The 16,470-nt window shown below is 36.4% G+C and overlaps 1 protein-coding gene across 1 annotated transcript in view; it reads right to left on the bottom strand.

The window, feature by feature from the left end:
• Positions 1-11,973, bottom strand: part of LOC142356862 (G-protein coupled receptor 54-like) — a 30,235-nt gene extending 18,262 nt beyond the window's left edge. The window contains exons 1-2 of the mRNA XM_075408628.1: positions 11,483-11,973; positions 824-1,045 (exon numbers count right to left, since the gene is read on the bottom strand). Coding sequence (XP_075264743.1) covers positions 824-1,045; positions 11,483-11,591 — 331 coding nt within the window. The 5' untranslated portion in view covers positions 11,592-11,973. The remainder of the gene's footprint in view (positions 1-823; positions 1,046-11,482) is intronic.
• Between the last annotated feature and the right edge of the window lie 4,497 nt (positions 11,974-16,470).

The raw sequence follows: 16,470 nt of genomic DNA, 5'->3' as shown, positions 1-16,470 counted from the left end.
AAAAGTCGATTGAATGGATGGAAAAGACTGCTGCTGTGTGATTTATGACTAATTGGGCGGGGGGGGGGGGGAGGTGGTTGGCATAGACAGGTGATCTGGGGGAGGGGGGAGGGGGCTGCTGATTTATCATTACCTATAAACTTAATAACTGAAGGTATAAAAATATAGAAGAATATCCGATTATTGTTTTTGTTCAGTTATCGGTTTCTGTTTTCCAATTATCTTTTACAGCAACAAAACCCTAATGATGCGTTATTTGATCATCTTTGAAGGGAGACTATGAAGGGAGGCTAGGAAAAGAATGGTAATGCAAAAAATTTCCGAAACAATTTAAACTTCCAAAACTCTGTTTCTGTTGCTGTGAATTTTCAAGGCTAAAAAATATAGAAAATTAGTATTACAATTCAGCATTTTTAGAAAGCAAAGTAAGTTAGTTATAAAACCGAATGTCAAATTTCGACAAAACTATTCATTTTGATTTGCAAGGACACACTGGCGGGCAAAGCTAATTGTGCTAATTAGGAAAAAAAACAGGACAAATTTATGCCAAACAATAAGTTAAAGTTTCTGGATATTATAACGATTTTTCACATTTGGGGTTCCGAAGCCCAACAAAATCAATTAGATTATTTCGCTATATGCATGTGAACAATTTGAGAGTGATCATATTTTCAAACTATTTTGACCCCAGACTTTGGTGGCCGCCGTATTCGCCGACAGGGCGTTTAGCCGACAACCCAAAAATCGAGAATTTTAACCGACAATTTAGTCAGTGTCAATTGAATGATCAACCCAGTCCATCAAACTGAATTAGGTAACTTACAAGCTTGCTGGGTCTGTTCATCGCTGTTCTGGATGAGTTGGAATATCTTTCCGTAACACACGAGGGCGGTGACCACAGGGCAGACGTATGAGAAGCAGAAAAAGTAGAGATAGAATAAAAGAATGGCTGTTTTGCTCCATCTCTCTTCACAATATGGGCTGTTCAATTCCGATGGTCCGGGCCACGTTGCGTAGACAATTGGACAACAGGCAATGAATGAAACTGAAAAGTAGTTTAAGTTACGTTACCATGCACGGTAGAATCGGCACAATTTTGAGGCGAGTAAATTTTACGAGTTGATGATGGGTATTAATTCCGTACGTAATGTTAATACACGGCACACAGCATTTAAAATTGATTTTTTTCCAAATTAAAGTCCACGATACAAGAAGGGTGTGGACCAGACGAAATTTGTCTGTGGACGTGGGGGGGGGGGGGGGGGGTTGGTGCGGACGAGCTCGTGCTCTGGTGAAATTTTTGGTCGAGCCATTACAGTACAGATGTCCCAAAACAGTCAATTTTGTTTTTTTGCTCTCTTTGTAGTGGGCTGTGAACAATATTTCTTGAAATTTGAATTATACAAACCATATCTGTATTAGTGGATTTTGGGATTAGCGCAAAGTACTTTTAAGTCGAGTTTACAATAAAATTATTTACTATGCATGCGTGAACTCGTAAAAGGATTTCACATTGTGGCAACGTGAACAGTACTTTCGTTTTCCTTCACTTTATAGCGCTAATCTTTAAAATTTTTTGAAAGTAGGCGTAGATCACCAGAATAATTAATCACGGAAAAACGTTAAATACGAGAAAGCCGCTCCACTAAAAAGTTAGCCAGTCCACTCTTGGGCGGCAAGTTAACTCTTATACACGTGTATAAACGCCAACAATAGTCAAGCATCAAAGCATCATAAAGAAATAAAGATAGCTTCTCTCATACGGCAATGGATACTCTTCACATATCCATGACAGTATTTAGTTCATGTTTATTACTTATTTCCATTTTATGGGCAAGTGCTACTCCTATTCTAGTTAACTTCACTTCCTCCCAATTTTAGTCATCTGATGTCTGTCCATACTGTCTGCACAGGAAATTATCTGATCATACTGTAAACAAATCTTGTAAGTTACTTCCTTTTTCGTGATCATGTTGAACAAAACTTTTGCTTCTCAAATTGTGCTTATTTAAATTCACTCTCTCATTTGCAACGCTACAACTCAGTTCAATTTAAATCTAGCAATTTGCTTTTCAAATTAAACTCGCGATTGACTACTCTAGAAACTAGAAATTCTGATAGTAGAAATTGACTTGCCACTTGCGGCGCAATTGTCTACTCCGATTCGAAATAAAGCATTCGCGGCTCAATTGGATACACCCATCGCAATTGAGTACAACATGGCGCAGTCAGCAACGGAATCTATGAAGACACCTCGTCACATAGAGGCATTCTGGGAAAAGCCGACAGCAACACCTCCTCTGACGTGGGACAAATGGACCCAACAGTGGAAACTGGCCCCGCTAGCTAATAAGGGAATTCAACTTGACAATCTATTGAACGATCCATCAGCAGCGGTAACCTACCCGCCCGAACCAATCTATGAGGAACCAGTGGAAAACCATACACAAGCGACGGAAAGGGATCGAAAAGTTCGCAATCAACAACTGAAGGTAAACTGGCAAAATCGCTGTAAAAAGATTGAGGAAATTGGGATCTTGTGTGGAGATAAATCGTGGGGAATATGTGAGCAAAAATCGATATCTCTATTGTATTTGAGTATTGGAACGGAGGGACGACGAATTTTCAAAAGTAAACATCCCTATTTTCAAATAAAAAAACAACCGTTCAAGGAACTATGGCAGGCGATGGAGGATTCTTTCACGAAAGTTCGAAACATAACCTACGATCGTTTTGTTTTCTATTCTTGTAAGCAGCAAAAGGGTGAATCTGTGGAAAGCTTCTATGGCCGTCTCATAGAACAAGCTAAAAACAGTAGTCTCGGTAGTGAAGAAACCACCTTGAATCGTGACGCATTCATATTGAATATGATCGATCACGAGACCCAGAAAGAACTGTTAAAAGAAACAGTCGAACCGTCCAAAGCACTGGAGATAGCTATTCAAATGGAGAGGGGGGCGCAAAATCAACAAAACATCAACCAGAATTTGTTGTCGGGTACAAACTCTGTGAATGCAATCAACAGTAACCAAATACGCAATCGCAACGCGAATGCTCCCCAAACTAAGCGAGATTTCACACGATACGCAACTGCGCACCAGAACTATCAATACACAAGTATCTGTATGAATTGCGGCCTTCGTAGGAGTCATAACCATAAGCAGATTAGCCACGCGAATGGAAAGAAATGCAAAAATTGTGGAATAATTTGCCATTTTGCGAGCAATTGCCGAAAACCGAAAAGATCACAGGGACAAACACAGAAAACCCAACAAACGAATGTCAGTCAAAGTGACCAGTCTCCTGAAAAGAGTGATGACAAAGAATCCGTCAATTACATATCCAGCTATCAACAATTGTATGAACAGGTGTATGACTCGAACTAAGGAAGTGATTCCGATGATTACGTGGCGGCAATTTCGTCTGACTCAGCACATCAACTTGAACCGTTAAATATTGAGGTACAACTTGGAGAAGTTAAAGCACATGCAATGATCGATTCTGGGAGTGCAGTTAGCCTCATAAAGAAAACATTGGCAAACCAAATCCTTCGAACCACAAAATCTGCGAAGTGGATAGACACGAAAGACAGAAGGAACCTCAAAACATTCTCGAACGAGCCAATAAAAGTTCTTGGGCATCTGGAAACCACAGTTGAATACAACAATTGGAAAGATAGAGCAGCAATGTTGACTGTGGTAGAAGATGGTCACAAAAGCATCTTCGGGAGAGAACTGTTCACAACCCTTGGACTTGCGGTGGTACAACAACAACCAGAAAATGATAAATGTGTTAGTAAGATTAATAGTTCTACATGTAAAATTAAAGAGACAATCGCGACGCAATTTCCTCATTTAGTATCAAGAATTGGTTTGTCCAAAACACATGTAGCGAGATCAAAGTTTCATCAAAAGTTTACAGCAAAGCATCAAAGAGGTCGACGTGTTCCGATAAATCTACAACCTAGATTGTCGGCAGAATTAGAAAGATTACAGACTGAAGGCCATATTGAAAAACTATCTAGTTATTCTGACGAGCATTTCATATCTCCCATCGTAATCACAGTAAAGAAAGACCAATCAATAAAACTAGCATTAGATTCTAAAGTACTAATTAAAGCAATATATAAAAATAAATATCAAATGCCCAACATTGAAATGTTAATTGATGCCATATCACAACACCTTACCAACACACAAAACGGCCAACAAGCGTATTTCACCAGACTAGACTTAAAGTATGCATATAGCCAATTAAAGTTACACCACGACACTGCAAAACATTGTATTGTTAACATCATCTGTGGAGAATCTATTGGTACATATAGATTCAAAACCAGATGTTGTGGTCTTACAGATATGCCAGCAGAATTTCAGAAAGCTATGGACTATACACTAATAGGTCTCAAAAACAGCTATTGTTTTTTAGACGATATCATAATCGTTAGTACTGGTACTGAAGCAGACCACATGGCATGTGTTATCAAATGTTTGAAAAAGCTAGACGAAGGTAATTTGAGAATTAATCTTCAGAAACGTTATTTCGCAAAAACCGAAATTGAATGGCTAGGTTATAAGTTTACACAAACTGGAATATCACCTCTAGAAAGTAAAACTGCCGAATTTTAACAATACCACCACCAACAACACTAAAACGCCTTAGATCCTTCCTAGGGTCAGTACACTATATTGGTACGTTCATACCACACCTTGCACAATTATGTTACCCACTTAGACCACTTCTAAAAAAATCAGCAAAGTTTGTCTGGACAACAGAGCACACTAAACATTTTAACTTAATCGAAGAAAAAATTGCCAACAGCACAGAAAATAGCCATTATAATCCAAAACTTGATGTCCGAGTTAAATGTGATGCCTCACGTTCCGAATTGGGAGCAGCACTTGAACAAAATACACCAGACCGTTGGAAGCCAATAGCATTCGCGTCACGATTTCTAAATTCAACAGAGGAACGCTGCAGTGTTAACGAACTGGAACTATTGGGAATAGTCTGGTCCATTGACAATTTCAAATACTATTTGTACGGGAAAAATTTTACAGTATTGACGGACCATAGAGCACTATTGTCTATACTCAAGGAGCATAGATCAAAAAAGTCGTACAATAGCCGAGTATCTAGATGGATAGACAGATTACTTCCGTATAACTTCACAATTGAACATATACCAGGTGCAAAAATGGGTCTCGTAGACTATATCTCAAGAAACCCATTTTCGAGAGCTAAAAAGATATCTACATATCACGAACATTTTGTAGGAGCAACAATACTAAAATTCGTGATTCCATGAAACATCTGATTACAAATAAAAACAAAATGCAACTAAAAAATTTAGTAGCATTTTAAAGTCACATTTGCCTTCACACAAGTTAAAACGACCATTCGCGCCGCAATTACATACACCACTTAATACTAGTTCACAAATTAGCAATGAAGCATTTGCATCACAATCACTCCTTTCACCACTGAAAGCACCATTCGTGACGCAATTAACACTAACTAATTCTAAAATTAATCCGTATTTAAAGCAACCATTCGCATCGCAAATGTCACCAAAACTTATAAAATCACAATTTGCACCAAATAACTGTAAAGATACGAATTCACATTCAATTAACAAATTTGCTGCAAAGGAGGTGCAAATGTCAGACAGTAAAGAATGTGAACACTCTGAACAATTATACCCAATAAAGCCCATTAATGGTATTAAGTCAAATAATCCACCTAATAACGCTAAATTTAGCGCGAAAACACAAATTCCAAAGTATAAATACCATTTGCATAAGAATCACTCGCTTTTTGCCCAAAACAAACCTACAAATCACTACACATTAAATAGACAAAATAAACTGATTAACTCGAATAATTCAGTCAATCACACTAGCAAAATGTCTAAAGTCAAAGCTCCGCGATCAAGGTCCACACCAACGAAAGCAAGGGTGACATTCTCAGACACCACTCCATCTATACCCGGAACGAATACTTCCTCAAATACTGAGGCACCGACTGGGGCATGATTGAGGAAATGGATGACATTTTATTTAAAGAAACCCTTAACAAAGTCTTCAGCCGGAAATTTTTTGCCATTATAACTGGTAAAGATACAATCCTCAAGGAGGTGAGGGATTGCGTAATCCGTGATGACCCAGACAGGCTGAGAGAGATAAGTCCTTATCTCTTTTCCTATTGGCGGGATTTGAGCGTAAAGCATGGCTGTGTCTCTTTGGACGAGCGGATAGCCATTCCAAAATCAATCAAAGATGCAGTACTGGAGGATATCCACTCTACGCATCCCGGGAGTTTTGCCATGCTATCTCTCGCGCAAAACATTTGGTGGACGTACATCCACCGAGATATACTAGCAAAAGCCAGTGAGTGCAAAGCCTGCACGGAGATTGGTAAGAGCCTTAAATCAGTAATTTCGCACCGCAAATGGGCACCTTTACCAAAATGCATTGAACCAAATGACGAAATACAAATAGATTTTGGCGGACCAATATTGAATGAAAAAGGGATAGAACAATATATTATTACAAGTATAGATAGATATTCAAAATGTCCCACAACAGAAATAGTAAATAACGCTTCTGGATCAAATGTAATCAAATCCTTGAATAATTACACATATCAACACGGAGTACCCAGAACTATTCGATTAGATCAAGCTAGATGTTTTACAGGAAAAAAGTTTGAAACATTCTGTACAGAAAATAACATCACACCTATATACTCACCAGCAAATGATCAAAGAGCAATTGGATTAGTAGAACGTCTTATTCAAACAATTAAACCACAATTATCTTGCATGAAATCACAATTAAACAAAAAATTTAACTTAGAAAATTCACTTAAAGCAATAAAACAACGACTGAGAATATGAAAGCAAAAAACAATAGACATCACACCATTTGAGGAACACTTTGGTAGAAAATGTAACACACCTATATCTAACATCACCACTAAATCTAATAGTAAAAATCTCAATTACAATGCAATAATTAAACATTATTTAGACGAAGATACGATTCCGGGTCGATCATATCTATCAGAGGAGCAGTGGGCAGACACAGCCCTCTGTTCAAATACAGAAATTGAAAGAGTCATTTTTGCAGCAAGTTCTCGAGCCAGATTGGAGGAACAAAAGATGAACGACGACGAACAACGTTTAATCAGATCGGAAGTAATTTCCAGACCAATTCCCTGCTCAGAACGAAGTGTCCAAGTGAAATTGGCTCGCAAGCTTCACGAAAACCAGAGACAGCAGAAAAACCTTGATGGTTTGTAGGAGGTACTTGCACCCGGGAGTACAGTTTGTAAAGCGAGCCCTACGACAAGCGTAATCAAGGAGCCAAATAGACAGGAGGTGCGAGTAAGAAATTCAGACAAAGCAAAATTTGGCACGAGAGCGGAAAGAGACACAGATTTGACGCAGTATATCGAAAGAGGACCAAAAAAATAAGCGAAAAAACTATTGAGCAGAAGATCTATAAATCTATAAACACAAACGAGATTTAATCAGAAAAAGTACGGGAGACAAGAAAATCAAACGCAATCGAAAACAGACCGATGACGTCAGTGTAATCTCTTCAGGCAGATCATGTATATCATCCGCAAGCAACGTAGCCCGATCTCTCAAAATGAAAATCCCGAAGAGGAATCCTAAATATGTTGAGGCCTTTATTAATCGACCAGATTTGACCCAAATCTTACAATTTAGTCCAATTGCTCCAATCGCGCCACCACCAACCAACCCTAATGCAGCTGGACCATCTACGGCGCGACTGGATTCGACAAAGGCACCCACACAAAATACTTAGAAAATCAAGCAAGAGACAACTCACGATCAGTGACACTTCGGATTCAGACACATCTTCAGTGCGGAAAAGTAAACGAACATTGAAAAAGAAATCTTCCCAAACAATTGTGGAGAAAGTCAGAAATACTGAAGGACATTCAGCGGATATGCATCAGGATATCGGAGAAACTTCCATAAGAAGTTCAAATGGCTGGATGGAGGACTCTCAGAATATCCCACGGGAAATTACAGTGCTTCAAGCAGAGAATGAGGAAAATTCGGAAACAGATTAGAAAACTCAGTCAAACTTCATAAACTTTTGATATATTTTTTTAATATTTTTCTTATTATTTAATATTTTGTTACTTATGTAACCGGTGAATATTTATTAATTTTCTGATTTTAAATACTAATTTCTTTTTCTCCCAAGAGGGGGAAATGTCACACGGCAATGGATATCTCTTCACATATCCATGACCGTATTTAGTTCATGTTTATTACTTATTTCCATTTGAAGGGCAAATGCTACTCCTATTCTAGTTAGCTTCACTTCCTCGCAATTTTAGTCATCTGATGTCTGTTCATACTGTCTGCGCAGGAAATTATCTGTTCATACTAAAAACAAATCTTGTAAGTTACTTCCTTTTTCGTGATCATGTTGAACAAAACTTTTGCTTCTTAAATTGCGCTTAATTTAATTCACTCTCTCATTTGCAACGCTACAACTCAGTTCAATTTAAATCTAGCAATTTGCTTTCCAAATTAAACTCAGTAATGTTGAGAAGTGCTACTCGCATCGCGATTGACTACTCTAGAAACTAGAAATTCTGATAGTAGAAATTGGCTTGCCACTTGCGGCGCAATTGTCTTCTCCGATTCGAAAGAAAGCATTCGCGGCTCAATTGGATACACCCATCGCAATTGAGTACAACAGCTTCAAAGAAACGAGAAAAGATATATAGGTGCTGGTTTAATATCGAATCTGAATAGAAATTACGGAGTGATTTTACACAACAACGACCCCTCGATGCTAGTTTTTTCCTGATTTATGTCATAACGAAAGAATAAGCATGCTCCGTTTTTTTTCGCTAATTCTTGCCGTCATCCTCTGTATGGATTTCAACGCTGATGGGCTAGCTCCAGCAGTGAAGGAGAAGATCAATAGAACGTGACCTTCTCAAACATCAATTACTCCTTTGTTCAGACTTAATTTTTAGATCATCTTGTGATAATTAAATAAATCCGGCGTGCTTCTAGAGCAAATCTTCTCCGGCTTGCTTCTCTAGAGCAAACGGTTTAGCTATCTTTCATTGAAAAAAGTTTTTACTAAAGCTTAATTTATTGAGACTTTTTTTGATATCTAATCGAGCGTTGTCATCATTTGCAATTTTTCTATATTTATTGTAAAATCTGATGAAAGGCTTCAATTTCGAAATCATCACATACTTCTTAGAGCAAGCTGGAAATAGAGGCACATCCATCATTGTGCTTGATCTGTTTGCAGCCAATTCTAGGACAATGTAACAAATGAGCCAAAATAAATGCTTCTGGATGTTTAGCTAAAGGTTTAAGGGTTGATGGGATTCTAAGAGGGCCGTGTCTGAGGGAAGCGCCACCTAAATTTGTATCTTTTCAGCAATGGGAGGACGTTCAAGTAGTACGACGCTCCTATTTACTTAGCGAGAGCTAGAGAATATGCATCAGTTTTATCAATGAGATCTCTGATTTGTAAAACTTTCTCACGAGCCTGTAACTGCTTTTTTCTGACCTCTGCAAGTACTGAAATTAATGAAAGCATTAAAATATGATTAGATATTTTTTATATTAGAGAGCGAACTCGCATTAGCAAGTTTGTACAAATTTAGTTTGAAATCTGTACTGTAATGAACCACACCTAAGTTCAGCTTGTTTTTTGTGGCTCATACTCATTAATGAAAGCATTAAACGTTCGCGCGATGTGTAGTTTTGCAAGAGTTTGTACGAAGCCTACTTACGGCAAAGAAGTCGTACTAAGTTAGAACGAGGAATATTTATCCTTTAAGATCTTGCAAGAAACTTATCTGTTAGTGCTAATTCAGTCTGAAAACTTGCAAGAGCTTGCGAGAATTCTAACTAAGTATACAGAATCTTGCAAGATGAGTTTGTAAGAAATAGTACGATTCTTACAAGATAACTATTCTGGAATGTCCGGGGTACTCTCTCCTTATTTGCCTGTGATAAAATTGCGGGATAAACGACAAACGATAATGTCGCTTGTATGCATTAATCTTGTAAAATCCGAACGATATTGATTCTAAGGTAAATGAAAGCTACTGAAGGAATTTTTTAAAAATAAATTTCGATATGCTGGTTACATTACGCAATGAACAGCATTACACAAAGTAGCAGTGAAGTAGATCGCCAGATCTGTCCGTTGGCTGTCATTGAACATGTTCACGCATGTTCACGCACAGAGTCGCATAAATTGTAACTTTGATAGTTTATCGAATAAACGAATAATTGAAAACTTGATCATTATTCTTCGTTTTTATATACAAAGGACATATACGGAAAATTCGGAAGCCCACTTTTTACTACTTGGTTTTGCAGCCCGGGTAGAAGAAAAATCGAAAAATATGTAAGATAAGCGGTGAAAATTTGTTTTTTTTTCACAGCAAATTTTATACATAATGTTTCGGTAAAATGCGGTGAAATTAAGTAAATTCACCTCATTTTACCGACCTTACAAGGGTTTGAACCCTCATCTACTGCAAGTCATCCACTTCTGTTTCCACTGCGCCATCTCTCACTGACTTCTAGTTTTTGTTTTAATTATAAATCAAATTAACTCTACTTTCTGTTAAACATGCGCGGTGAATGTTTGTAAGATTTGCGATTCAAAGCGGTGAAATTACTTATTTTAGCGGTGAAAAGTGGTGTTTTTTAGCGGCGAAAAGTTCACCGCTTACTCTAGTGGTGAAATTACATAAATTCACCGATTAAAAAAAAGTGTAAAAAAGATGTAAGATTAAGGGGTAGTTTCAGTGAGGGGTTAAAACTAACAATTCTTCCCTTACTCCCCATTAATTTCATCGCATTCGCTGCTGATCTCACCCAATTTTAACAATTTTTTCTAAGCGGTGAGTTTACGTAAGTTCATCCCTAAGTTAAGCCGTGAATTTTTGTAATTTCATCGCACTGACCGCTTATCTCACATAATTTGACACTTTTTTCAGAGCGGTGAATTTATTCAAAATCACCCCTAAATTCGGCGGTGAATTTATGTAATTTTACCGTTACCACGTGATAAAGTTATTTTTCACCGCATTCACGGCCTGATTTATGTAATTTCACCGCATACACCGCTTATCTCACAAAAATTCCCTCATTCACCGCTTATCTTACATGATTTTGCGTTGAATGGTGTTGACACCTCGACCCGGGAGAAACACTTCAAAATTTCGCAAATGTGAGAATCGCATCTTTTAAAAGTTATGGTCGTTTTAAAACTGATGGGTCATAGTGAGGGCTTAGAAAATTTTTTGGCCCAAGTTTCGAAAACGTTCACGTAATAAACCAAAAATTTCACAACTAAGGTACGGTACTAATTATAGATCATCTTGATGATTGGTAAATGTTTCTTTTGTTGGAATCATGTTTCGAAATATGTGCAACTTTCAATGTACTCACAAATCCATACAGCGACATTGGAGATTAGAGCTACTTTCGGCTGTCTGTACTGAAGGGCAGCCATCGGATGTCTGAACACTAAATACCTGTCAGTCGCCAATAGTGCCATGGTCAAGCATGTCACCAAAACTGTCACCTAAGGGCACAAGAACAACTGTTCAAATAGCAGAAAGCTATGAATAATATACAAAACATATGCTAGACTTTAAATTGTTTGCTTAATTCTACTATCATGTAATATAGTTGTTTTTACGTCTGTATAAAACGAATAAAATGAATTTATCAGACCTGTACATCTAAGACGATGAGGAATGAGTTTTTGTTAGCTGTCTGGCTGTGGTTAAAAATAGCAGCATCACAATTCAATTACCATTTATTGATTTATGGTGTGATGAGGTTCTAACTTTCATTCACAAATACAGTTTATTTATGACATAATGTCTGAATGGTATCCATATACTAATTGCTATGTCTTCACAGGGCGGTGTAGGAGAAACCATTCCCCCATTCTAGTTCTTTTTTCAACACTTTGTCATTTCTAACATTGACAAAAAATAGGAGATAGAAAAAGCTTGTGAAAATTCAAATTTTGACGTTGTAAAAACCAACATTGTCAATCATGTGTTGTTACAAACATTTGTAAAATTGAAAGCAAAACTGCGCCTCTGAACGAAACAAAATGGTCCAGCAAAAACATAGTATAATAAATTTAAAAATGTAATTAAAAAATGCTTCAACAGTTAACAGAATAATAGGCCCAATTTACTGGAGCTCAATTCTTCATACTTCCTAGAAGGTTACTTAATTTCAGTTGTAAATCTGAGCTCACCCAACACCTTTATATTCTAAATTCTATAGGATATTATACTGTGAGGCGAATAAGGGTTATTAAAGGTGTAACATTTTTTCCGAAGGCGGTGAATGACAAAAATATTTACCGAAGGCGGTGAATGACAATTGGGAGCAAGTCCGTAACTCTTCAGTGACAAATTTTACTACTAGTGTATACGCAGGAGCACAATTCACATTATCAAAAAAATCAAAGAAATAATCAAAATCATCCATTGCCCAAAATATCGCAAAAAACCATTCTCGACTACAAAGATATCTTACAAAGAACTCATTACAATGCTTAAAAAGGACTGAATCTTCGTTAAAATTAGCATTGCCAAACGCAGAAAACAAATAATTTCAACTCAAAAAGGTATACAAGGGTCAAATCACTCACAAATCGCTCACATACACAAACGCACACATATACAAAGAAACACACACACGTACAGAGAAACACGAACACACAAATACACACACAAAAAGACACGCACACAAACACACACACAAAGCCACAAACACACACACACTTCCTCACAAACATAAAAACACAAAAAGACACACAAACACACACAAACAAAAACAAAAACACTCACATACACACAGAGACACACAAAAACACTCACACACAAACACAAACACACACACACAAATACATACACAAACAGACACGCACAAAAACACACACACAAAGACAAAAACACTCACACACACAGAGACACACACACAGAGAAACAAACACATACACACCCTCAAAATGACACACACAGAGACACACACTCACAAGCCCACACACAAAAATACACAAACAAGCTCAAACAAAAACACACATACACACAAACACAAACGCACACAGAGAGAGACACACATACAAAGACACACACACGCACACACACAAAAATACACACACGCAGACACGCACAAATACACACATACGCACACACACACAAACACACACACACACACACACCCACACACACACACGCACACACCACACACACATACACACACGCACGCACACACAAATTCACATTCACGTCATATTCAAATGGTCATACACTCTCGAACTTTTAATCACAATCTTTGATATTAAAGAAGGCTCTGTGTCCAAAAATTGGCAATTTAAATTGATGTTTGCTCAATCTAACTACTAAGCTATCACTGACACACAGACATTGAGCAAAAATAGAAACCTAGAGGGTTTAGTAATAGAAGTTTTTACGGATACAATTTTTCTAATCAAAAATTCATATTACTTGCTACTGGAGAAGCACACACAAAAATGTTCTAAAAAGTCCACATCAAATTGAACATGCTTTTCAAATGGGCTTAACGAATAAGTTCAACCATCTTGTTCATTTTTCAAAGCAATATTAAAAAGGAAATTTAAGAGACACAAGTTTAGAATGTCTCCAGCATTCAGACACCGGAGAGGGAATTAGATGCTTTCTAGCCATCCAGAACTGATTTTGAACCGATCAATTTCAAATAATTTTTTTATAAGTTATTTCTACTCTATAAAGTCTTTAGGTATCAATTTTTTCGTTTGCGGTGTAATTTCATTCTTTGAGAAAAATATGATCAAAATATCCCCCAGGGCACAGTGATAGGACCAATGCTTTTCTCTTATGCGTTCAAAATGTTACCAGTTAGAAATTGTTACGTGGGGAGTAGTTTACCTACTAGATCTGAAATGACAGAAAAAAATAACCTGAGCATGTCTCCGCTTGGTCACTAAAGATTATACGACCAACTTTTAGCAAACTAATTTTTCAGACCCATACCAAAAAAATATTTATTTTGAAATAGACCGTATTATGAAAATCTGGAAGATCTAAGAAATATAAAAATGTCGTGGAACTTTGCGTAAGTCAATTAGTAGTTTAGGTGCACTTAGAAATGGCTTTTTATATCACTTCAGATACCACAATTAGGGTTGTCTAGACAGCGGTGCTGACGAAACATTATGCAGCATTATGCAGCAACGTATTTACCTATTTCAATAGTAATTTCGATAAACTGAAGAGACCGCTGTACAATTTTCATCTAATCTTATTCAAATATGCAGACATCAGACCAATTTAATTTAAATTTAAAATTGACAGAATAATTCTATTATAATGATTCTATTGGATCGCTACAAAAAAGTTTAAAATGTTTCTAGTTCTTAAGAACACGAGTCAATTTTCCCTTGTGGGCAACATTTCAAAATACGATTGACTGAACTAAACTAGACAGCATAGCACTTGGTATCATAAGTCCAATAGCCATAATTATGTGTCGTTTTTTCATTGATTTGAAAAGTCAAATATTCCAAACAATTAACTCCGTGCCTTTAAACGCAACTCGCTTTTTTAAACACAAAGGCTTCTCCAGCATAGACATTCTTGAAAACACGTATCTAGCTAGCTTGACTACGTTATGTGAATTAGCGGACTTTAAAAAGTAGGTTTTTTTTGGTCACGATTGTCAATTTTGGGTCAACGAAAACTTCAGCATAAAAATTAGGTTGATAGGTTGAGTTAAAGTCCAGCAGTGGAAATTTGGATCGAGTAGGTGCCAGCGACAAAACTAAACTCGCGATAATCAGTAAAATCGAGATGAACTCAAAATGTAAAATTTAAGTTAAAAAGTTTAATAGCTTCGAAATAATTGTTTATAACAATTTGATTCAACGATGGTTTTTTCATAACCACGGAATGCATTGCGTTCTTAACAGCCAACAGCAATCTTTTGTTTGAATAATCAAGATTCTTAAAATGATTTTCGCACAATGTTTTATTGTTCCGACCCCTCTTGATGGGAAGGAACTATATACTCAAATGGGTTTTTTTTTGTTCAGTCAATTTTGGCCAATCGATGTATACATCGCAGAGAGTTGAGACTTTTATCATTAGAAAGCTTGTCCAGCTTAGAATATAGAATTGAAAAGATTTTTTTATTTTCGTTCTTTACAGGGAGTTATCGAGGTTTAAGTTTTGAGAAATTAGAGTGAATTTCCTGAATTTTTGATTAAAACTTCGCCAATTTTGCTAAAATTTGTTAATTTTATTAGAATGTGTTGTTGATTTTTATTTGCAAAGACAAAAGCTTTATTGTAGGCCATTTTTATTATTTTTTCATCAAAAACCGCTCGAAATAAGTTTCTTTAGCACAGTTTGATTAAATTCACAGGAAGTACAGACCCAAACAACACAAAAAACAAAATTTTTTAAGTTTCCGAATGGGGCTTTTTCCATTTCAATTTCCAGTGAGAGCGCTCTGTAATGAAAACTTTGCCGTTTTTTGCTGAATTTATTCGTTGATTATCAAAAACGCAGCAACTATTTTTGTGTTTTTAACCATCAAAATATCAATATCTAGAACATTCGAATAATTAGGTGTTCCTAATAGACAAACAGCATTAGCAGTGCTAGTTTTGGAACAATATTGGACTTGTATTTTCCAAAAGTAATTCCGATCGAAATCAGTCGGTCAATTTTATAAAAAAAAATTAGATATTTTCTACTTTAATTAAATAACAGAACATTTAAAAACAAAGCTCACTAATGTTGGATTCCAATTGGATTCCAAAATAGTTCCACATTTTTGCATCTAGTTGATTACTTAAGAGCTTATGGTTGTTTTGACTTTTAAAAGTATTTGATTTTCAAATAAATTGCCTCTATTTTTCTCTTAATTTGCTCAACTTGTAGCTTATTCTTTCTATTGAAATCAAATTCAATCTTTATTTCCCGTTCATGCCTTAAGTTATGTTTTTCTGGCTTTGGTATTACTAGATTTCACATTTTAAACAAAAAATTTTCGGTATTTGCCCATTTTTCACATTTTCTTGTTTTGTCACATTATCACGTTATTGAAAGCTCGTATATCGCCTTATTGGGTTTCAAAATAAGGCATAATTGATAGTATTAAAATCCTTGAAGATATAGATTTTGATTTTAACGGCTTTGACACTACTTTCTCAAAAAAATTATTTGAAATTTTTAAATTTTGTCTTTAACTGTCCTTTTTACTTTGTCTTTTAGTCGTATGAAAATTCCATTACAATGACCCAGTTTCATTGGCTTTTCATGTAAGAATAGATGATCTGATATTCTGATAGTAGTAGATAGCTGATAGATTTCTTGACTCTGAAAACAATTATAAGAGACACC

Source organism: Convolutriloba macropyga, unplaced genomic scaffold (genome assembly GCF_964194025.1).
Source record: "Convolutriloba macropyga unplaced genomic scaffold, txConMacr16.3 SCAFFOLD_2128, whole genome shotgun sequence".
NCBI classification, from domain to species: Eukaryota; Metazoa; Xenacoelomorpha; order Acoela; family Convolutidae; genus Convolutriloba; species Convolutriloba macropyga.
This window is presented reverse-complemented; position numbering and strand designations above follow the sequence as displayed.